Below are 23,403 nucleotides of genomic sequence, written 5' to 3'. Positions count from 1 at the left end.
GAGTGGGCTTCGAGGTTGGAGAATAGTGCTGTGGAGGTTGGATTGTTTGAGCGGTTGGTTCAGCTTCCAGTGCCTGGGAATTTAGCGGTAGAGAGGCGAGCAGAAGGTTTCATTCCCCATGTTAGGAGTCTTTAAACTTTCTTTGAGTTGGTAGTTTAGTTGATTCTCTTTTCTCCTTCTCCTTCCTGGAAAGTCTCTTCTCATTCACTTCAGTCAATACCTCTCTGCTGTTTTGTCCCCACAGGACACGGGATGTCACATCGTCCTCAACTTAGCAGCCCCCCATGCACCTGAGAGAGAATGTGTGAGGCAGATGTGTGTCCAGTGCTGCATCTGTTGAACAAATGTGTTTCTGATTTTCAGTGCTTATTCTAAAAGTTTGCCTAAAATATTTCCTTCTTAACAATTTTATTTTGTTCTTTAAATCTGAGGCATTTCGGTATAAGAAGACACTAGTGGAATCAGCTGCGCTGCTGGCAAGTAATTGAGACCTCTACTCTATTAAAGGCACAGTACTAACTGTTACCAACTCTCTCTAGCTGCTCAGGGAAACTGGCTCTTAAAAATTCATTAGCACTTAAAAACTTATCTTCAGTAGTAATAGAGCTACTCTGACTTTTCCTTGCTGAGATTACTGATTTCTCAAATCATATATTCTTTAAAATATTTTCTTTTTACTTAAAGCAGCCAGGTAAAATAAATAAAAACAATAGAGACATGCATATCTGTCAGCTCATGAAATCTTAAAACATTCTTTTCTCTAAGGATAGAGAGCATAGAAATTTAAATGCAAAACAAAAACAGCTCTTGAAAATATATTACTCCTTTCCTAATAGGATTTGTTCTCCCGAGTGTTAAGCAGTAAGTGCAGATGTCAGGTAGCATTCCAAAAAGTCTTCTGTGGAGGCAGCGTACAAAAGCTGAACTTTTATTAAACCTGTGTTATCAAAAGAAGCTGTGTCTCGAGGGGTGGAGGCACCGTGCTACTGGGGAACAGGGTCTGCCAGGGCAAAGTAAAGGAACTATCGGTTTTGAGAATCTGACAGTACCTCCTTTTGTTGTTGTGTTTTCTTACGGACAGATTTCCTTTTGAAAACAGTGACTCAGGACATGGGCAGAAGGCAATATCTGTATTAAAATGTTATAACTGAGATACTGCCAAAGGTGTCTTAAACTCTTAGCCCTCTTAAAGATTCTGTAAAAGAGGTAGTTGCTTAATGTACATTTCTGATTTCCCCGCCAGACAGACTGAGTTTTAAAAGGATTTTTGGTGGCTTATTGGATATTGGTTTTAAAAGCAACAGCTAGACCTTTGCCTGTGGATAAGGTACTTGGCATGTCTTTCGGCAAATTCAAGCAACTAGTCTATGTTTCAGTGTTGAATTCCCACCTGCCCCCCCTTCTCATCCATGCTGTCTCCTTTTAATAGCTGCTTCTTCTCTCTTTAGACTCCAGGGATCACTAATTAAGAAATCAGCCTCTGGTTGGCTGGATAACCATTGGCAAGTGCTGCGGTTCCAGAGCTGCAGGTCTTCCCCAGCCTCTGACAGCAAACGAGCAGAGACGGGAACAGCTGTAATAGGAGAATGGACAGATTACAAAACCACTGGGACTGGGTCTCTTCTTATCTGGCTCCGCCAAACAGCAGGATATATGTCTCAATGAAATCAGAATTAGGAAATGACAAAGTGGATTTTTTACTCTTGAGAGATGCTATCGGTATCCTTCTGCAAAAAAAAAACAACCCCAAAAAAACCCCCAAAACCCGGGATTTGGGAAGCTCCGGAAGCTATTCAGGGCTTATGGTGTGGGTTGGTTGAGTTGGAGCTGTTCAGCCGCTCTTTACTGCGTTTGTAACAAAAGCAGCAACAAAATCAAACTTCACAGTTTACCTGTTCTGGTGTTAGACCTACAAATACTCATTTAGAAGTCAAATGTCCTTGGGCTTGGGCAGGTTTGGAATGAAGGGTTTGCATTTTCCTTGCTCTCCCTTTGCATATGGAAAAGGTTCAGTTCTGTCTCTCTCTGTGATGCATAAAACCTGAGCACCTTTTATCTGAACTGTTTCTCTGAGCAGCCTCTTGGGTTCCTGAAATGACTCTTAAAATTAAGAGTGGGAGGTGGGGAAGCCAAAAGGCAGAGCTGGGCAGGTAAAAAGCATGAACCTCCTGTAAGTAGGGGCCCCTCCCGGGATGAAGTCCTCCTTTGTGCTTTACCAGCTCCTAGGTTATAGTTCTATAGGTTAAATATTTGGAGGAGCATCATGTCTTAGTGCATGCGTGTCTGTTCTTGGCAGGCCTGCTCCCTGTCTTTTGAAGGATGCCGCCACTGAATGGCTCAGTGGTTTAGACCTATCTCATTTTTATTTTCCTTAAATGGATGGCCTTAAGAGCCATTGGCAAATGCTTCTTGCTGTATCCATGAGGAACAAGGAGTTGGTGATCTGATGGGGAAGATGGTGATGCGCCTGGGGAAATGGTAAAATACAGCGTTGTATTTCATTGTTGGGCTTTTTTTCTTGTGGAAAATCCGTGTTCTTCAGTACTGCTGTACATTCTTGAAAGGATGCAACAAACAAGAATAGCTTGAAGAAATATTTCTTTAAAAAGAACTCAAAAATCTGTATCTAGTACCAAAGTGAGTCCCTGAGCACTGCAGCTTTCTTCTCACCTGTAGTTTTTCAGGGGTGTAGCAGGAAATGCAACAACCGTATCTCTGCCTTACCAGTGTCTTCCAGTTCTAAACTGAAGGGGCCACTCCTGAAATGGGGGAGGTTGGCGTAGTGGTGTTTATATGGACCTGCTGTCTTTTACTGGAAGACTTCCGTTTTCTCAAAGTGTGCTATCACTCTTTGCTATTTTTCTAAATGAAATAGTAGATATTTTTGTAAAATGCATTACAGTGTGGCTTGGAATAGCAAACTCGTGTCTAAACATGAACATGGGGCTGGGGTTTGTGCTCTCTATCAAGAACTTGTTTCACTTCTCCACTGGAACACCTTTCTGATGGTGAAACCAAAAATTTTTTACTTTGAAGGTGGAAATATTGAAAGAGTGATCACCATCCCATATGGGCCTGTATCCAAAGACTCCCTGTTTCTTAATTTATATCTGACTTGGAATTTTGTGACAAGCTGGAGATCTCTTCTCTCAATGCCTTAACAAACTTGTAGGTCCAGTTATACTTTGAAGTGTGGGTGGAATTTATTACTAGGCCTGAATGTAAAAGGTCTGAACCCAGTTTTTCACTGTGTTAGAAGTTTGTCTCGCGGTGTTGCTGACCCAGGGGGATGTCAGTGGGCTGTATCTGGGCTTGTCCTGCACCACTAGCATGTTGTTCCTTGTGGGAGACTGAATTTTGAAGGGGTGTAGACAAGGACAACTTTATCTTGTGACCTGGGTTCCAAAATAGAGACTCTCCAGACCATGTGTTGAACGGCTGAAACAGGCACGAAAAGGATTCATGTTATACCCCTCCTGGGCTGCCTTTGAGACTCGATGAAGATTCTGGGAATTGGGCATTAACTTGATATCTGGATGATGCAGTTCACTTTTTAAGCTCGTACAAGGAACTGACTAGTGAAGGCTTCCGGTGGCTTCCCACAAAAGAAAAGGATACACGATCATTTAGGGTTTTCTGTGTAATTCTGTGGGAGAGCTGACATTTGCATGTGCTTTGAAGATAATCGGCGATGGTAGTCTCCACCTTTGTGCCTGTGTTTTATATAGGTCTGGAGGCAACAGGCGCTATCGCATTCATTACAACGTACGTCTAACTTGTCATGGGCTGTGAGATACGCTTCTGGAAGCTGGAGTAGTGGAGACTAAAAGACCTTATTAAAATAAACTAAATAATTTTCACCACATCAGTGACCAGAATTATGCCATTTAATTAAAATATGTCTAGACAAATAACCTAGGGGGAGAGAGATAAGTGTTTGAGGTTTCTGCGTAGGGACCATGCTAAATAAATTTATGAATAGCTTCTTTTCTCTCCCAAGTATCTGGAGTCTTGGAGTACTGTAGCTGCTGCTGGATAATACGGTTGTTTCTCGTGTTGCTATTCATCTCTTTGTTAGCAATTATTGTAACCTGTCTGTAAATAGTATTTCTGTGAGGTATTGATTAACAGCTGTGGCTGTTTTTTGACCTAGCTTTATTATTATTATAATGAGGTACCTTTAAGAGAGCACAAAAGGAACATTTCACAGAGGAATAAGAATTGATACTTATCTTGACTGCTCTCATGTAAGTTCAGCGTTTCTCGCTTTGTGCTGTTTGGCAGCTGACACTCTCTCTGGCCTGGTTGTGTGACACCTTTATTGAAAATGAATTGAATAGTTGTAATAACGGGTCCGGGGTTGCTGCCATATCCAGTGGTTACTTAGAATGGGAGAAATAATCAACTAGAAGCAAAGTGAGTTTAGGAAAAACGCTCTACTTTCTAAGGCTGTATGTTGAGCTTGCTTGTTGAGCTTTTCTATGGGTATGAGGGCTATTTCTATGGGATGAGGGGCTGTCTGCGTGCCATTCTGGATGCATGGTAGTAAAGAGTGTGTCTATCTTCATTTGAATCTTGTTAATGTGGGAAGCCCTTGAAATAATTTACAGCAGCGTGGGCTTAAGTGTGGTCTGGCAGGCAGAGGAGGTACCAGAGTGTAATTCGTGGACTGTAACGAAGTTTGTGTAACTACATCACTGCTTTTGTCACTGTTTGAGCTGCTGGGTTAAAACTAACTGGGATTTAGTACCTTGACACGCTTCTTTGTCCGTACTGATTATCGAACAGCTGATTTGCAGGCTTAGGCTGAGGCATCCAGCTTCTGGCTGGAGGTCCAAGGCTAGTGGCTGCAAAGTGATGCTTTTTCCATGTTGATGAATTAAAGTTACGTTATCCCCAAACATCCTTAGGGATGATGTGAGATCTTGGGCCTTCATGGAGCTCTTAATGCTTCCCAGGTAGCTTTGAAAGGACTGGAAGCATAGCAAAAAGGACGTACTCTTGGAGTCTGTTTGTGCTGAGGGAGGCTGTATTACCAAAACCAGTGTTCCCTTTGCACAAAAATAGTTATTTCCTTGGTAGCATAGGTAGGTGGAGTGGCCAGTAACCATACAAGTTGTGCAGCCTCTCTTGCTGTCCATCAGTGGGTCTGGGAGCAGTTGATGATAGGCTAAAAGCATCATGAACCGTGTCTTTCAGTTCTCGCCTTCAGGACTGGCTGGGAGAATGGCACTTGGACTGTGTGTTAGAAACCGCAGCGTCTCAATGAATTGGTATGTGGCTCTCGGCGTGCGAGGTCGTGACCCGACTTCAGCCTGCGGAGGCTTAGATTTTCAACAGGCTGCATCTCTGCCTTGACTTTGTGTGAATGTCATCTCAAAGTGCTATTTTGAGAGTGTCCTGCTCTGGAGTTTTGAAGATAATTGCACCCCGGGGAAAGCAAAATCAGAGCCAGCTGTTTCAATTGAGCATTCCACAACCAACTCGCTGCTGGCAGCAGCCGCTCTTTTACAGTGTTTTTCCTAGGTTGTTTTCAAGAACTTTATTTAATTTTATGGGGGCTTGTTAATATTTATTGTTTTGTAACTAACACGTTGGACTGGGACTTGGAAATCTGGGTTCAGGTCATAGTTATGCTGACCTGTCCCTTCCTGTTGTGACTTGCTTGTCTTTATGACAGAGGTGATGATATGTGTCTGTCCCTTGGGGCATCTGCAAGAATAGATTCATTAACACCTGAGATTGTAATATAGTCACGTAAATAATTTACTGAATAATGTGGGGGTAGAGGAAAAAGGGAAATAATAGAAAAGACAGAAGACTCTCAGTGTGGCTAAAATCCTTTGCTTGTTACGGACAGTTTGGCCAGTTCTATTCCAAACCCTTTCTGAGGGAGTAGATCGTATTAATAAAAACAAATGGTAAGGTCTTAGGACTCCAAAAGTCAACCATTTGCTTGGCTTCACTGTGCACATTATTAAGAGTAACCTTTTTTCTGCTAGATGTTATGGCTTAACCCCGCCAGCAATTAAGTACCACACAGCCTCTCGCTCACTGTCATCTGCTCCCCACTCCTCAGTGGGATGGGGAGGAAAATGGGAAAAAAAAATAAAACTTGTGGATTGAGATAAGTTTAATAGGACAGCAAGGGAAGGGAATGATAATAATAATAATAGAATATGCAAAACAAATGATGCTTTTCATGTGCCTCCTCGCAGAGCATGGGAAGCTGAAAAGTCCTTGACTTCGTATAAGCAGTACTTAGCAACAGCTAAAGCATCGGTGCGTTATCAACATGATTCTCATACTAAATCCAAACCACAGCACTGTACCAGCTACTGGGAAGAAAATGAACTCTGTCCCAGCCGAAACCAGGGCCCTGGGTTGGCTGTTTATGGACCGGAAGATAACACTATGCACAGTTGGGGCTATCAGTGCTAAAATCAAAATAGACTAATTTCTACAGATACCAACCTAAAATGCCATAAATGCTTGTATTTTAGTGGGATTTTCACACCTTGAGCATCTGCACGACCACTGAAATATTGTTAATTAAGGAGTAGAGAAGCAATTTGTATTCCCTCTGTGCCATTGCTCTGTAACAGTCAGTCATAAATATTTTAAAGTACTTAATTGGAAGCCATTCCTCATGGACGTGCCAAAGTGCTCTATATTTGGAGACCCTTTAAGATAATGGGCAGAGGATCCGGCGAGGGTCTGGAGCCTGGCACGGGTCGGGCTGTGCCGCACTTGACTGAAAGGGAAGGATGAGACAGATCTGGGCTGGGAGCCCAAGTACCAGTTGGTTCAAAACACGTGGAACCTTTTAGTATGAGTCACTGTGTCAGGCTCTTGCGCTCGGTAGTGACTGATAGGCCTTTAAAAGTGCTTTGAGTGTGATGCAGATGCTAAACTGGATTGCTGGAGCTCAGAATTCCCCTGTTCACAGGCGAGGCAGCGCTAACGCAAGCAATCTCTGCTTTCCTCTCTCCTCACACACTCCTGTTGTTCTTTTTGGATCCGTGTGCAGGGATCTTGCTTAAGCAGAACGCTGGATTTCTCTAACCAAGCAGTGAGGCTTTCTGCTGCTCGAATGTCTATATTAAATAGTCATCAAGGAACTTCTAAACATGAAGGTCCCATAATTTTCTTGTAGTAAGAGGGCGAGTGTAATAGGCCAAATGACCTCCTCAAGGTCATGCAGTGGGTTGGTGCCGGAGTGGAGCCTCAACAAATTCAGTTGCCCTTGAGTCCCAACTCACTGCTATAAAGCGAAGCTTTATGTTTGAAATAAAGGGCAGATTCAGACTGATTCTCTCCTAGGGAAAACAGCAGTTCTTACTTCATTCGTGTGCTTAAGCTCAGGTCAGTATCTGGTGTAGGACCTAAGTGCCAAAACTTTTCCAGTATCCTGCAGTTTTCCCGAAAGGTGATCAGTTATCCCCGCTGTTCTAGAAGGCTGGCACGGCAAACTGCAGGATGTGCCTCTGGGAATAAAGGTGAGTAGAGAAGACAGGGAAGAGGCAGTTTTGTGGGCAAAAGTGTTTAGTATGGTGATGAAGATCAGATGTGGCAGAGGATAACTGGTGTATAAACATAGGAATGCATTAACTGGTAATTGCAGCCAGCATTACCGAGACTGTTTAGATTTTTAAAAGTGTTAAAGAATAACGTGAGACAGAGAGTAGCAGGTAATGACATAAATGAAGAAAAAGAATGTTTCTTAATGCATTTGTCACCTATGCAGGAGGAGATGACAATTTCTTGCTACAGTTTCTACAGAACCTGTAAGAAGGAGCTGGTGTGCGCGGTGGAAGGACAGGAGCTAAACCTCAACCTGGGGAGAGCCCTCACAAGAGCTGACTTTATAAATGGCTTTATTTAGAAGGGACGTTGGACTCGTGAAGCCGAGCCGCTGCAGATCACGCAGAGTGCTGCTCACTGGTTCGTTAGGAGAGCTCTCGCATGCGTTGCAGCTCAGTATCTTTTTTTGAAGAGGGTTTTGTTCCTCAGTTGGGTGTGTCATTTATATCATAATTGTGGGTAGCACGTTCATATTCATTTTTTGACAGGTTTATGTGGGAGTTGACGTACAAAAGTGCATATATGGAAAGGCAAAAGCATTGTCAGTGTTGTTTATGAATAAAAACCTAAAAAGGAGAAGGCTGGTTCCAGTCTGGCTCGGTGGTGTTTTGAAGAGTGATTGGCACCGTAGGGCTGCCTCAGAACCTGCCACGCGTTCCCTGCTGGCGAGCTCAGTGGGGGGCAGGCGAGATCTGAGGCTTTCATCCATCACAGAAGGCTGCGGATCTTTTGTGTTGAGCAGAGCCCTTCTCTGCTGCACTGCGTTATGGTGTTTATCTGCTTGGCAAAAATATTTCTCCTCCCCTCTTTCTTATTTCCAGAATAAATATTATATCCTAGCCAAGCCTCACCTGTAAGTTCAGTGGGTGGCTTTATTTTCATTAATTTCTCTGAGTTGGACGGGTGGCTAAAGGCTCTCTGTGTTGTCATCTCAGCTAAAAAAGGCTAAAGTTTTAATTCTGCATTAAAGATTCAAAGTGAAATGTTAATAAGCTTCAGAAAGACTATTTCTGGAGCTGCAGCCTTGGATTCCAGTTGAGTCGTTGCAATTTGCCATGTGATCAGAAGGGTGAGAGGTATTTTTCTTTCTGTGCATGTCAGCTGTTTGCTGTGTGTAATCTGCAGTTCAAACTGTCCTTAAAGCAACTGTGTGTCTTTATTTCATTTAGGTTTTCCTAAAAATAGCTGTCCTCTATCATTTGCTTTTGTATTGTAGTAAAGAGTCTGATCTTCAGAGGGGTTTATATTCTTTGTGGAAGTTTGGCCTGATACTGCCCCGCAAGATGCAGGGGATAGTTTGGCAAGTCTGGATCTTCTTCAGAAAGGGCTTCTTCCTGAGGAGCTTTAAATATATTTTTGTTTATAGCTAGTGAAGTCAGGAGAAGCAGCTAACCGCCATCAGGGGAGTGTAATACTACTGGAGTTCCAACTGCTAGTCCAATGTGCAAATATCTCTTAAACCACATTAGAAGTTGGGAGCTTACAAAGCACAAGTTGCTTTTGAGTGAGCTTAGAATCTGCCAAAGCAGTTAGTAGAATCTTACGAGTTGCTTCCTGTAGTATTAACTCATTGCGGATGTGGGTTTATGATTACTTAGAATTTTCCTAATTTAAAATTTTGCTAGTTTTTTTGGAAGACTTCATAAGTAGAATCAAGTTGCCCAAAGGGGTTGTGGAACTTCCATCCTTGGAGATACTCAAAACTTGACTGGACGTGGCCCAGAGCAGCCTAAACCCACTGTCAGCAGGAGCTTGGACTAGATGACCCCTGGATTTCTCTTCCAACCTACAGGGTTCTATGAATCAAAACACCTGAATAATCTCTTACCTGCCTTTGTGGGGACAGGAGTCACTGAAGAACTGTATAGAACAAATGAATTAATTACTCTGCCTTCTCCCTAAAGCAAGTTATAAAAAGTAAATGAAGTTTCTCTCCTCTTTCTCCCATCAGGAAAGGACAATAAGAAAGAGTTAAGAAGAGACTTGGTTATGGTCACGGTGACAAGATGGGATTAATCTGGTGTATGAGGATGGGCACTTTGGGGCATGGTGCGCGTTAACCTAGAATGAATCTGCAGGGGCCATGCTGCTGTCTCAACCCTGCATTTCCCAGATGTGTGGCCATGGAGGACTGGGCCTGCAGCTGGCGAGTCAAGCAAGGGGGATTTTTCTTCCTAACCTCATTTTTCTGAGTAGAAAGAAAAAATCATTTAGCTAATTCTGGAGATTAAGTCTCTCACGGGCGCGTATGATGCAATCAAGGTGCAACTGTGTGCAACGCTATCAAACCCAGTGTTTAATATCCAATTGCCTAAATGCTTATGAATCAGAGAGTCATTAGGGGTTTGTGGGGTTCACTTGGTGTTCTTAATATGGAGTCAGCATATATTCCGAGGCAGCAGACAGCTTGGCAGAGGGATGGGAGTGAGGGTAAGCCTAAAAAATCCCTGGTCTTCGGGGTAAAATCCTCTTTGAAGGAAAAGAAGGATACTGGGAAGGTAACGAGGAGTATGAACCTGCCGTAGAGACAGGTGAGGAATGAGGGGGTGAACAAGACTGGTTTTGGTAAATGCAAATATACCTATTTGTGCAGAGCAGGGTGGTAGCGAAGCCAGAGGATCCAGACACAATTCCAGGAAGCGAGAGGAAGGAGGGGCTGTTACCAGCAGTGATTGTTTCATTTAGTAATTAGTTCTTAAATCTCCTCTAAGTCAAATAAAGCAGAGGATGTGAGCTTCTGAGAACTGTTCCCTCCTCCCCTTCCCCACACATCCACACCCTTTTTTGCACATACTCTTTCGAAGTGAAGACTATCGATGTGAGATTTGATCATGGGGAGCTTGCTGACAATGTAGAGCAGGTGTTTGGGGCTATTTAAGAGTGTGGGGTCTTTTTCATGATCTGTCACTGATGTACTGTGTGTGACCTTGGGTGAGCTGTTTCCCGATGTTCTTCTTTTACCTTCCTTTTACCTCGTAGATGCGTTTGAAGGATGAGCTAAAGGGTCTGGTAACCTTGAGTAACCTAGTCTAATGGGAGATGTCCCTGCCCATGCCAGCGGGGCTGGAACTAGGTGATCTTCAAGGTGCCTTCCAACTCTAACCATTCTATGATTCTGTGAATAGACTTTTCTTCCCCTCAGAAGGAGGCCTCTGACAGATCAAGTGCATCACCTCTTCTTCCTTGCCATGCTTGGGTTGGGTCCAGGTTGAGAATCCATTCCTTAGGACCTTAAGACCCTGGTCTTAATCTTCTGTGTATATTAGTTCTTTATGGACTGTGTGTGTTTCAAGAGCAGACAACAACATGGGTCTCCCTCTGCCCTTGCTTCTAAGTTCTTGTAGAGCAAAAGACATCTTCTTGAATACAGAGCTGTCCTCAGACTGGAGCGTATGCCTGCAGCCGTTCGTATTCCTTTCTATCCTTCCCTCCACTGTTCCCCCTTCCAGAGGATTGAAAGGAGCTGCGTCTTTACTACAAATAATGATTTGTAAAACAGTGATATTTGAAATTAGTGGCTGCTGCTGTCTTTGATGTTCTTGGCACTGTTGATTGCTACCCAAAGCAAGCTGGGAATTAGTCTGTCATTCTCTTGCCTCATAGCTCAAGGCTATATTTAGTAGTTCAAGTTGCAACAGATCTGGAAGTCGTTCCCTTCAGCTGCAGCAGGAGGCTAAGGCTGTGATAGTGTTGTTTTGTAAGCCGTGACTTCAGTGCACTGGTTTTCCATCACGAGGACAACTGAACCAGTCCGTGCAGTATTGCAGGGATGTCCCAGCTGCCACTCTGTGTGTCAAGTTTAGAAGGATTCCCAGGCCTTTGCTCTGGATTGACCCTCACAAATCAGTGTGGTTTTAGTCCTTGACTTTTGCCTAAATCTTAGAGCTTGGTGCAGAACTTCTGGGTACGGTTTCTGGGTTGCAGTAAGTGGCATTTCCTTACTGGGAGATAAAAAGAAAAAATACTGTCATTGAAAACATGCAGCTGTCAAGATAAAATTATTGCAGCATCTTTATTTGCTTATCCTGCAGTTGGACCTTTGCTGAGTGAGCGTTCTCTCCAGGACTCGGTGGAACACAAAAGAGAACGTGTGAATCCGAGTCAGTTCACTGGGGCTGGAGATCCATGCAAATGTTGAAATGCTCTGTCTGCGCGCGGCGTTTGCAGCTCCAGAATTACAGGTCTGAGAGCTTCATTGAATTGTCAAAGGTTTTTAAAGCACTGAGTATCTCTGTTGATTTCAATGGAGTTTACTCTTAATTGTCTCTCTGGAGTCTAGGTATAAATGACTAAAACCAATAATGAAATCGCATCATCTGTTTCCTGTTGCCTAAAGGTGAAGGGAGGACAGATGCATTAGGAGTTAAATGAATATTTTAAAATGTTTTTCTTTCCAATAATAGGAAAGGGGTGAAGTCCACCTAGTATTGTACGACTAGCCTTTAACAATGCAAATAAATGTGGAGAAAGAAGAGAATGTTCTTTCCTTCTTTAAAAAAAGGATTGAAATATGCACATGCAGGTATTAGTGGTGCTGGTATTTATTCCTAATTTTCCAGAAGTAAGATGGAAAGATACCCTTTGTCCGTTTGCTCTCTTCTCCTTCCCAACCAGTTTTTTCCACCCTCATAATATGACACTGTTTCATGCACAGTCAGTTACTTTGTGGCTATTGTGGGTTTTTTTAACACAGCAACAAGAAACACAAAAACAAAAATAAAGGAAAATGTGGTTGTGGAACCACAAATCTTTATTGAGTTTGACTAGACTTCAGGTTGGCTTTTTTTAAAGCTCAGAGATTGTCAAACACAAATTGTCCCTGTTCCCCTGTGTAAACAGGAATTTGACGAGTCCTGCATTTGAATGCTGGCACTTTAGCCCTTCCTTGTAGGATTGAAAGAATCCACAGGGACCTTGCTACAAGGCAGGCAGCAGAAGAGAGGTTCGTGCAGGGCTTCAGGTGTCAGTAACTGCTGTCCAGGGCGTGCGATGTCCTGTGGGATTCTCCACGCTGCTATGCCTGGGGCTGCCTCGCTTCTGCCAGATGCTGGGTTTAGTTTGCTCCAATTTGCAGATTTAAAGCAAAAAAAAAAAAAAAAAGGCTTGAAAGGAAGCTTGTCCTTCAGGTCTGCTTTCTAGGCAGAAGGGATTCATGTCTTCTTGGAGGGATTGAGGGGATGAGGAGGGGGTCTTGTATCGTGGTGACTCCTGTTTTGAAGATGGTTCTTCATATTCTTGCCCTCAATCAAAGGTGATCATGGTCAAGCTCTGGGCTTGACCGTGGCGGCTCTTCCCCTGCCAGGGCCAGGCCTCGGCCTTGCTGACCATCTTGAAACCATTCTACCAGTGGAAGGAGGGAGGTAGAGGGGGCAAGAGAGGTGTGTGTCTGTGTGGGAAGGGAGCTTGAGTTAATGAAGAAGGTTGAGATGCTTGGCTTATGTGCAGGGGATAAGGGTTCAACGTGAAGCTTGACCTCGGCTCCTTCAGTGCCTCGGGGGGAAGGTGCTGTGTTTTGGCTGCAAATCCAGTCTAGGAGTTGAGGTAATAGTCCATCCTGCGCTGACAGAGTGGCCTTAACCTGTGAGCTGTGATCTCTGACACAGACACTGCACAACGCGGTGGGGTTTCAGTCACCATCTTTAAAAATTGTGGTGAGATGGAAGACTCCAAATTGGGAAAAATGCTTGTAATTACTTTTGTATCTACCATTTGGGATGGTTGTCTGGAAAGGTACTATTCTACCGTTTATTTTTGCTTGCTTCCTTTGTTCTGATAGTCACATATTCTTTAAACATAGAAGACTTGCTGATACCCACATTTTAGTAAAAATCCATATTTTTCCCAGACCTTTTAAGAAAACTCCTGTCTCTTCTGATCTGATGTCATTTCAAACCCTTGATTTTCTTCCTATTGTTTGTTTTCTGTGTTTTTGTTTTCCAGGGTGGTAAAGGAGGAGATCTCAGACGACAATGCAAAGCTGCCTTGCTTCAATGGAAGAGTGGTGTCCTGGGTACGTTGGCTCGTGTCTCTGCACGCACGTGGGGTTTGATACAGTGGCGCAGCAGCAGGGTAATTGGTCCATGGATCCTGATTTTTAGAAGTGTCTTGAATCTCAAATTACATGGAAGCAAAGGCTTAGTTTTTTTATTATATCTGTAACATCCCATTATTAAGTAATCTGTTTTAAAAATTAAAATCCGCAAAGGTGTGCAGGGCTGAAAAGGTGATTTAAACAAGAAACCTTTAATATTAGTAACATGTTGTGTCATCTTTTCTTTCCCACTGTCGTCTCTTCCAAGTGCGTTCAGGAGCGTGGTAGTGTTTGTTTTTATCTCTGCAGTCTGGTTAAAGCATGTATCTTTTGTGTTGGTGATTCAATACATCGATGATTCATTCCGAACTTGTACAGACTATTCAGGCTCTTCTGTGCAGCAAAATATGACTCAGGTTGTTCCAACAAGGGCCAGCGTTCTTGGAGTTTAAGCTAAAACAAACCCCCAACCCCAAAGTATTCCACATGAATAAGGATGTGGATTTCATTCCCCTTTACATCGCAGTTCTTTAACCTCTTCCTCCTTCCCTCTCCCAACCAAAAACCCAAGGGCTTTTGATCTTGAGAGCTGAATTCTTTTCCCAGCTTCTTAAATAATATGAAATATGAAAATATATGCCTTTTCTGTTATCCAGCTAAAAACCAGGAGAATATAAAGAACAGTATGATCAGAACAAGAATATATATACACAAACACACACACTAGAGTTAAATGTTATGTTTTAATTCTGTGACTGTACTATTTTAATTTCAGAGAAACATTACAATTTCTGAAAAGCATCTTAAGAGCGAATTCAATTTATTGTGATTCCTGTTCCAGTATAGGTTGCTGGCTGCTTTCCAAACGTAGAAGAATGCCGAATCCTTGCTCCAAGGATTTGTACCTTGTTTCAAATCTTCCCACCCATTCCTATTTTTTATATTACAGTATTGCTTCAAGGCTGCAACCGAGATCAACGTCTCCGCTCTTTTCTTTCTCCTTGTGCCGTGCACAGTGGGAGACGCGGTTGCTGATCCAGAGACCTCAATCTTGTATTTTCTTTGTATGTCACAACTATTTGCTTTTTCCACATTATGGGTGGGAACTGACACACAGAAGTTTTTTTATGTGGGTTTTTTCTTTCCCTTCAAGGTCACGTAGAAAGTCTTCTGCAAGTGGCAACAGATACCTCATAGTCTGATTATCTTAAAATCTTCCTTCTTGCCAGCTCTTTTTAAAATGAGTGTATGAGACTAAGTTGAAGGTAGCTTTTTAAGTAACATTTTATTTTCTTGAAACTTTAATGGGTTCCTGGTGGACAGCAAGTTGACTGTGAGCCAACAGAGCCCTTCCTGGGCTGCATTGGGAAGGCACTGCCTGCCATTTGACAGAGGGAATCCTTCCCCTCTCCCAGCACTAGTGAGGACACATCTGGAGTGCAACGTCCAGTTCTGCTTTTTCTGTAGCTTTTCCGATACTTGCATCATCCTCTTTAATGCTAAGACTATGGCAGTTTCTCATCTACCTTTAATAGACGATATAAAGACAAATTTGGTTTTCCCAAGTCAGAACAAAATCCTACCTTCAGTTCTTATGTCTTTTCTTTAGGAGAAGATTGAGTTCGATTTGCATTTTTTCCTTAGCTGAAATAACATTAGTTCGATGATAAACAGTGAAATCCCATCAGCTTCTTTCCAAATTTATATGCACATCCCACTAGTTTGGATCCAGTTTATCGCTCCCTTCTCAGAGCTCTTGCAGTGCACCTTTTGCAGCTGGTGTTGACAAGGGCTTCTCTTCACTCTGCTGAACAATCAGCTGGAACATCTGTGTCTGACCTGCATTAGGAATTGCAAATTACTTTTTCCACCCTAACACCCATAAAATTGCAGTGCTTATCTGCCTCTATTTGCTGCTAATTACTGGAGGAGTTTTATGTAAATCTTACTATAAGTTAATTGTTCACAGTTTTGAACCCTTTAATACCCTATTCACTGGGACTTAACAGATAATCGCATACATTTTGGGGGGGGTGCGTGTGTAGCAAAATTGGTCTTTTCACCTTTTGGATAAACTGCGTTTTGGGCAGGTCTGTTTCCTTTTCTGGTTTTTAACAAGATGGGCCTGAGCTTTCTTTGTCTCCCGTGTTGTAAAATGTGTGTCAGGTGGTAGCAGCTTGGGATTCTTTCACAAAACCAGCTGTGATAATTGTCATCCTCCCTGTAAATCACTGCAGTGTGTATGGGAGTATTTCACATCCAGTACTTAAAATTGGAACACTAAGGGCACACGATAGAGCTCAGCTGTCTCTGCCCCCTCACCTCCTCTCTTGGCTGGTGCAGTGGCTACTTTGAAGTCTACAAGATGACTGACATTTAGAAATTTGAGATTTTCATCTTTTTTAATAACATTTGAATCCTTCTATTTGTCATAGGTTGGAACTTTGATCTTGGTGTCATATGCAGGACTGATTTCCATAGGGGAAAATGTTCAAGGGAGGATCTGCAAGTCTTTAGTTGTTGCTTACTTTTGCTGCCCTGGGAACTCAATCTACAGCTTGATTAGTATTGAATTAGAATCACTGCTCCTAATTAGCTATTTAAACCTCCTCCTCATCCCTCCTATGTCCTGCTTGTTTTTCTTCTCTGCATCTTAGATCTCATCCTTTTGATTTTGGGGTGGGGTTTTTTTGTTGCTTTTTTTAAGGACTACATAATTTGGGACAGAGGGCTAGTACTTACTAGATTCAATTTCAGGGATTTCAGTGGTTGACCTTTAGGTTTTTCAACAATATAGAGACTTTGTATGGCAGAGTTCTTGGTCTAGTAGTTATTACTGTAAATGCATTTACACAAATTCTGCAGAAACCAGCTGATATATGTGCCTGTTCTGCTGGCGCATACACATGCATATAAAACATAGGTTAGGATTTTTCTCAGGGGATAATTTCTTTTGAGCTCTTTGGGACTGCTTACCCGAGTGATATTATTCATGCATTTTTGATTTTTTTCAGGTTCAGGTCCTTACTGGGCAATTTGCAAAAATATCTTGCACAGAAGAGAATACGTTACCTTCAGGCTTTTTTGCAAAAGCTTAAAATGTTTTTCTCTTCTCTCTGCACGGTGCAGCGACAGCCTCCTGGTGGAAGCCGGGAATGTGGAAAGAATTGGCTTGTGGCCGCTGCCAGCTCGGAGCCAGCCGAGTGGCCACTGCCAGCAGTTCGCACAAAGTGGGTTGGCTGTTATCAGGGTTTTTTAGGAAGGCTTTGCAACATCTGGGAACAATTCCCCGAGAGGCTGCGGGGAATGTGCACTATTTCCCATTGGCTGGCAGTGATGTCACAGCCTTCTGTCACTCTTTCTCTCTCTTTTTTTTTTTTTTTTTTCCCCTTCTCTGTTATCTGGGTGCCAACAGATAATATTTGTCCTGTTTGTACGTAAGCTTTGTAGACACTGTACTTGCAATTGCAATTAAAACTGTTGAGGAGAACCATTTAGTCTTCTACCACAGAAGGCAACACAGGAGCTTCAGGATTGTTAAATCATCTTCAGCAAAGTGCATTGTTGCCTTTCATCACGTAACGGAGGCAGTGAATGTGCTGTAGTTTTCAGCAGGAAAAAAGGGGGGGAATCCTAATCTAGCCAGCATAGACAATTTCTCATTACTAAAATAAATATCAAGTTTCCTGATAGGCTTTTGCAGACCTTCCAGCAATGTGGAGTCCTGTTGCCTTTGACAGATTTCCTGGTGGAATAAGGGGCCTCGTCAGTAAGTCCTTTTGTGCAATTGGTCCTTTGGGAGCAGCCTTCGTGTGGATAATGGGCTGTGTCTCTGAAGCTTTGACTTGGGATTTGAGATGTCTGTGACTTTATAGGAAATAATTACTTTCAACTTGTAGATGAATGTGGTTGTTCTGAAGTTGCTGTCAAAAATATGAATGGCTCTTTTGGGGTATTTCTTTGGTTACTGTTATCAGTCCCTTGCCTCTCCCGCAGCTGAAATACCAAGAGCTGCTGCTGCTCTCAGTAAGGGTGAGAATTTAAATATTGTAGTTTTCATGCTGGTGGACTAATAAATGTTTAGCCAGATGAGACTATGAGGGCAGAGCGTACCAAGGTTCACTCTTTCCCCTTCTCAGACTGGTTCTTGCTGTCTGGTTTTTCAGCCATGAATATTGAACAGTGATTCCCTGAGCTGGGTTGATGCCTGGGTGGGTTTGTTGGGGTGTCTGCTGAGTGCTATAAAAGACAGTCCTTGCCTTAATTGAGTGAAAAACATAAGCAAATGTGGTGTAGAGGAGAAAAAGGGAAATTGAGCTATGGAGAGGTCAATGGATTGATCCAAGGACTCACTGGAGACCAGTAGCGATAGTGGGAAGGGAAGGATGCTTGCTGGTGCTGAGTGTTCACTGGCCAGACTGGGAGTACAGGCAGTACAGCACGGATTTGAACTTGGGAATATAAACAGGAGATGTTCCGCACTGGCCACTGCTTTATCATGGCTGTTGTGCTTATGATTTACTACTTGAAATCTGAAAGACCTTTATCTAGGATTAACGAGCTACTTGGGAACAGGAGATATTGCTTGTATCTTCTCTCCAGTTCGCTCTACCTGGCAGCGAGCCGATTCAAGTTTAAAACGGTGTATTTCCTGAATGCAGCCGAAAGATTAATACGGGTAATTTCTGCAGCCCTCTTCCCTTTATGATGGTAATGGCATAGTCTGAGGCTGTTTGTGACTCTAATCCCGCTGAAGGTCAATAAGAAGCGGGCACCCAGTGCTTTATCCTTCAGGAAATCACAGCCCAGGGGCAATATTCTCCGAGGAGCTGTGTTGCTGCCATGGATTTTGCTCCTGCTCAGCAGCACTCCCAGGCTGATCCGCAGCCTCAGTCAGTGCAGCGGGCTCGGCTTCTGCATTGCCAAGGTTTCTTCCTCCAGGAGCAGGGAAACACTAAAGAACAAATATCCTGAAATATGGAAAGGATTTGTCTTGTTGGCCCGTCTCTCTTTTCGTATCAAGCTCATCTTTGAGGCAGGTGTTGCCCTCAGCAGAAAGGCTTAAAGAAGGAATATGTTTTCTTTCTTTCAAATAACTGGGGCCAGGTGCTTATTGGCAAAGCTTGATACAATTTGGAATGTGAAGGGTGAGGGGATGTATAGATCTTGCCTGCACCCAGTTTCTTTTTTCTCCTCTTTTTTCTTCTTTTTATCCCTTCGTTTGATTTTGTTAGTGAAAGCACTTGCACGAGATTCCTCAGGGGATGAGCCAGGCTCAGAGACGTTCTTGCATCTCCATAATGCCAACATGCTTTGTAAACATCTCCCATTAACTTCCCCACCTGAAAGAAAGAAACCTTAATTATCAAGTTATTAGGAAAGCTCATGTTATTTTCCCCTTCAGTGTTTCCTCTGTTGCTCTTGCTTTGGTGATAAGAGAGTTTGAATAATGCAGCCGACTCCATGTGGTGCTGGAGAACTGTTGTCTTCAGGCAATTCCTTTTTGACAGTCTCTGTGTGTGTGTGTTTGCCTTCTCCTATTTATGGTGTATGCTCTTAGGAATAATATACTGCATCCTCAACACCTCCTCTCATCTTCCCTCTCCTTCTCCATCCTCTTCTTTAACAGCTGGCATCGATCTCATGATTATATTACAATTAGTCCTTGGTAAATTAAAGGCACAAATGCTGATTTTCTTATAAAAGATTTAGTGAATCACTGATAGAGGAGGGACCGGCTCTGTCTGGTTCCTGGGTGAACACTTCAGCCAGGTGCTTTGTCCAGCACTAGTAAGATTTAAAAAAAAAAATAACGTGGAAAACAGTTTCACCTGGGTGTGCAAAAGGATCCTTTAACACAAAACATCTCTTTTTTTTTTAAATACAAAAAAGTAGACACTAGCCCGGTAGAAAAATGGATAGAATCAGATCTTAGTTAAATGTAATCTGTCAATCAGTATATTACAATGAGGTACAGACCAGGAGGGTGGGAATAGGAAGCAAGACTCATTATTCTTTCTCTTGTCTATTTACCTGCTGATTAAAGATGTCACACGAGCCATACTGAATGGAGATGTTCTTTCTGTCTTGATTTATTGGGAGTAGGATTGAGTGCAGTCAGCCTCCTGTGTGCCATGACCATCCTTGTGATCCGTTAGCCAGAAGCGTCCCTGTTAATGAGTGAGGATGTTGATAGGAAGTAGAAATAACATGCTGTGGCGTTAGTTGTTATATGAAAAATTTACACCCTGCCTTGTAACGGGACTGGAATCTCTAATAATTCCCAAATGCACCAGGCTGTGCATAGACGCCTGGTGTTTGTAATGAGAAGATTGATTGTTGCAGCAGATCTTCAATTAAGTATTTCCATGTGAGTGCTGTGTGTTGGGTGCTCTGCAGCCTTTCCTTCTGCCCTGGTTGCCAGGCTCCTTCAGCTTCCATGAGTGTAAAGGTCAGTGTCGGAGAGGTTTTGACGGTGATGGTTACGGCAGTGTAGTTTTATAAAGGTTTTTAGGTCATTATGAACTATGGAAAAGTGCACATTACATATCCTGGTTTTCATGGTATGACTGGAAAATGACTTTTCCTACTTGCAGCTCTGCCTTAAGGGAACATTAAGAGACAAAACGGGCCCAAGAGACACAAGTATGATGAACATCAGGAATCTGGTCCTCCTAAAGTTTATGGCTGTTGAGATTCGGTGGGGTTTGGTTTTAATTCAGACTTGGAACAGGGATGGTGGCAATTCTGAGATTTGGTGATGGGTCCAGACCAGACTGTGGATTTTCAGGGGTATAAGAAGTTATAGCCTGTTTGGGCTGTCGTACTGTTAAATTTCAGCTTTTGCTTTTTATTTTTGTCATGGAAAAAACAGACTGAGAGCTCAGTCTTACAGTGAGCGTGCATTTTCCAAGGAATGCTGATAACTTGCATGCTTAGGCAACTCGGAGGATGCTGTAATGCCAAGTCACAAGGAAAAGTGCACTCCTTGCCTCGTGTGCTTGTTTGCTCTGAGATAAGAAAAATTTTGTGGTGCTTGCAGGAATTTTGGGCATAATCTAGTTGGTGATGTTTTCATGTTGAGCTTGAATATAACCTGATTTTATGGAAGTTTGGCAGGAATCCGTGCCACTAGACACTAAGCACTTCCTTTCCCCTAGTTTCCTTTAGATCTCACAGGATATTTAGCAAAGCAGGGGCTGAATGTCTTATGTGAGAGAGAGGAGAAACCTGTACAAGAAGAATTCTCTTCTTTCTGTTGACAGCTGGTCCTGGCTGAAAGCTCCCACTCTGACACCGGCTCCCAGTGCACCGAGAGCCACACGGACCTTCCGCCACCCATCGAGAGAACAGGCGGCATTGGAGACTCCCGGCCTCCATCATTCCAGTAAGAGCAAGTTGTCTTTTTCTTATTTATTCTATAACAAATAAACGCAATTCCTGTCTGTTTCTTCCTCACGTTTCTCCCTGCTGCTGCAAACCAGCTATTTCTTGTTATTGTTAGAAAAATAATACACTTATTAGAACTGAGGAATTAAAAGGGGGATGGGAAGAAAAAAACCCTGTCATTGTTAGAATAAAATATATATCCTATATATCTCATTTTTAAATCCACTGTGGAAGAGTTAAGTAGAGAGGTAGCCCAAAATGCTTTTCATAGTGTATGGATGACAACCTCTTATTACTGTGTTATGTATAATTTTGTAGTGTGCAGAGCCAGCAGGACACTGCTATCAAGAGCAAAAATTTCCATAGGGAATAATGCCTCCTCCGTGCACATCCAGAGGGTAACAGCTTGAGCTGTGAACAGCCAGACTGGGAGTCATCTGATTTAATGGTAGCCTTGTTATTTCCTGTTCCGTGTGCAGAGCCGTGTGTATCCTCAGAATGGCTTCATCTTGAGGGAGACCCTCTGAATTTTCACAAGGAGGATTTAAAGCAGGACCTGGTTCTAGCTGGGAAACATGGTCTTGATTTGCCTGGTGTAATGTGTTTCCATTGCTTTCTGGGATATCTATTGCCTGGAAGAGCCCTTAGTGTCATGCATGAGTCTTTTGGAGATAAATGCCTTCTAGAGGGGACAAGAAATGTTGAGAAATACTAACCCTGCCTGAGACTGTGTGTCTTGCAAGGGATTTACTGCCCTCGTGTGTTCATGAATTGCTCTATGTTGGCTGGGAGAGGCCTGTATGAGTGCAGTCACGTGGCTGGCAAATATAACTAGTTCTTTGTCTTCCTGACCTATACCTACATGTAACAGCCGAAAGATCAAACTTTATTTAAGAAAATAATTGCATGGTAGGTTAGGCACAATTCTGTTTGTGGAACCACTCACAGGTAATAACTGTATGTGCTCAGACGGATGAATTTGAAGCTGTGCTCGGCTGATGCACCTGCCGCCTTCCATAGTCTTCTAAAAATCCTGTCTGTACCTTCATGCCATCCGTCAGCACGGTGCTGCCAGTGATGGTGTCTTCAGATTGCAAAGCAAATGTGGAAATCCTCATATTACAAAGCAAAGGGAATCCTCAGGTCGTGCGGAGTCAGGAGTAGCAACACGGGAGGTCGTGCTTTCTGGCTTCGTTCTCGTTCCTAGATAAACCACCTTCCTTCTTTCTCACTCAGTGTACTTTCTTCTTTCTTCTTTTAAACTGCAGTAGAGAATCTGGCTTGTGGGGGTGTCTTCTGGACTAAAACTTGTTCTTCCTTAATGCCTTTTTTGGTTCTTCTCTTCACAATTGAATGTCTTAACACTTTTGCAGTGTTTTTTGCTGTTGTGTTTTATTTTTACAATCCAGAAGAGAGCCTAACGATGGCCTAAGTTTATTTCCATAGCACAGGGCAGAGTATTCAGTATCTCACTCAGGTATTCTGCATGAAGCTTTTAATTCTGTTTTGCTATCAGAATTTCATTTTACAATACACCCACTCTAGGTTAAAGATTCCAAGTGATAAAGAATCCACTGTGTTTTGAAACTACTTGTTTCACTTGGATAAACTAAAGAAGTTGAGCTGCTCAAGTCTTTCGTTGTAAAGTGTGGCTTCCAGAACTTGAATCATGACTGTAGTCACGAAGAATACAAGAAATGGATGGAGCAGCCAGATCAGCAGGCGATGCCATCCAAGGGAATGAGATCCTTATCAGATGTGAAGTGGTAACCTCAAGCTGCCTGATAGCATTGATATTTTGCTTCGTCGTTGATTAAATCCAAAGAAAATTTACTTTTTCCCTCCCTGGTGTGAGGGTTCCAAAGTTCATCTTGTATTTCATGCCCCGCTCCTTCTGTTTAGTGGTTGCCAAGTCCCTCTTCATCTGAATGGGTGAGGCTGCTACTGGTTTAGCAGCGGAGGTGGAGGGAGTTGAGAATGGTGACCTCTGAGCTGCCTGTCGTACACAGCTCTTGGGTATGTCCACTGAAAATTTAATTGAATATAATTTAATTGGCTCAGCAACGAAAGAGGAAACAAGCCAGCTGTGAGGTTCCTTTTGCACCCCTTGTTGGGGTGTAAACCACCTTTTGTAGGCGGGTTTAGCCTGGGAAGCGATTTAGTGGTGGAAATATCAGCAGAAGTCAGTAGATGGTGCTGCTGAGGTGGCTGAGAGACTCCCAGGGTGACCTTAGGAAACTGTCACCCTCTGTCCCTTTGCAGTTGTACTGGGCTGAAACAAGAAAGGCAAATGTACTTGTGACAGCACTTAAATACTTGCATTTTGGTAGCTTCATTAGGGCTTAAAATGTGCAGTCAAATGTCTTCTTGAATAACAACCTTGATTTCCTAATTTGTGT

General features: G+C 42.9%; 1 protein-coding gene across 2 annotated transcripts in view; it reads left to right on the top strand.

Moving 5' to 3' along the window:
• The window catches only part of DVL1 (dishevelled segment polarity protein 1), a 73,857-nt gene that overhangs the window by 16,314 nt on the left and 34,140 nt on the right, over window positions 1-23,403 (top strand). For both annotated transcript variants that reach the window (XM_074161746.1, XM_074161745.1), the window contains exons 2-3: window positions 13,525-13,594; window positions 20,881-21,002. In XM_074161746.1, coding sequence (XP_074017847.1) covers window positions 13,525-13,594; window positions 20,881-21,002 — 192 coding nt within the window. The remainder of the gene's footprint in view (window positions 1-13,524; window positions 13,595-20,880; window positions 21,003-23,403) is intronic.

The sequence above is a fragment of the Numenius arquata genome, chromosome 20, assembly GCF_964106895.1.
Source record: "Numenius arquata chromosome 20, bNumArq3.hap1.1, whole genome shotgun sequence".
In the NCBI taxonomy this organism is placed as follows: Eukaryota; Metazoa; Chordata; class Aves; order Charadriiformes; family Scolopacidae; genus Numenius; species Numenius arquata.
Note: the sequence above shows the minus strand (reverse complement) of the source record. Positions and strands in the feature narration are given on the sequence as shown.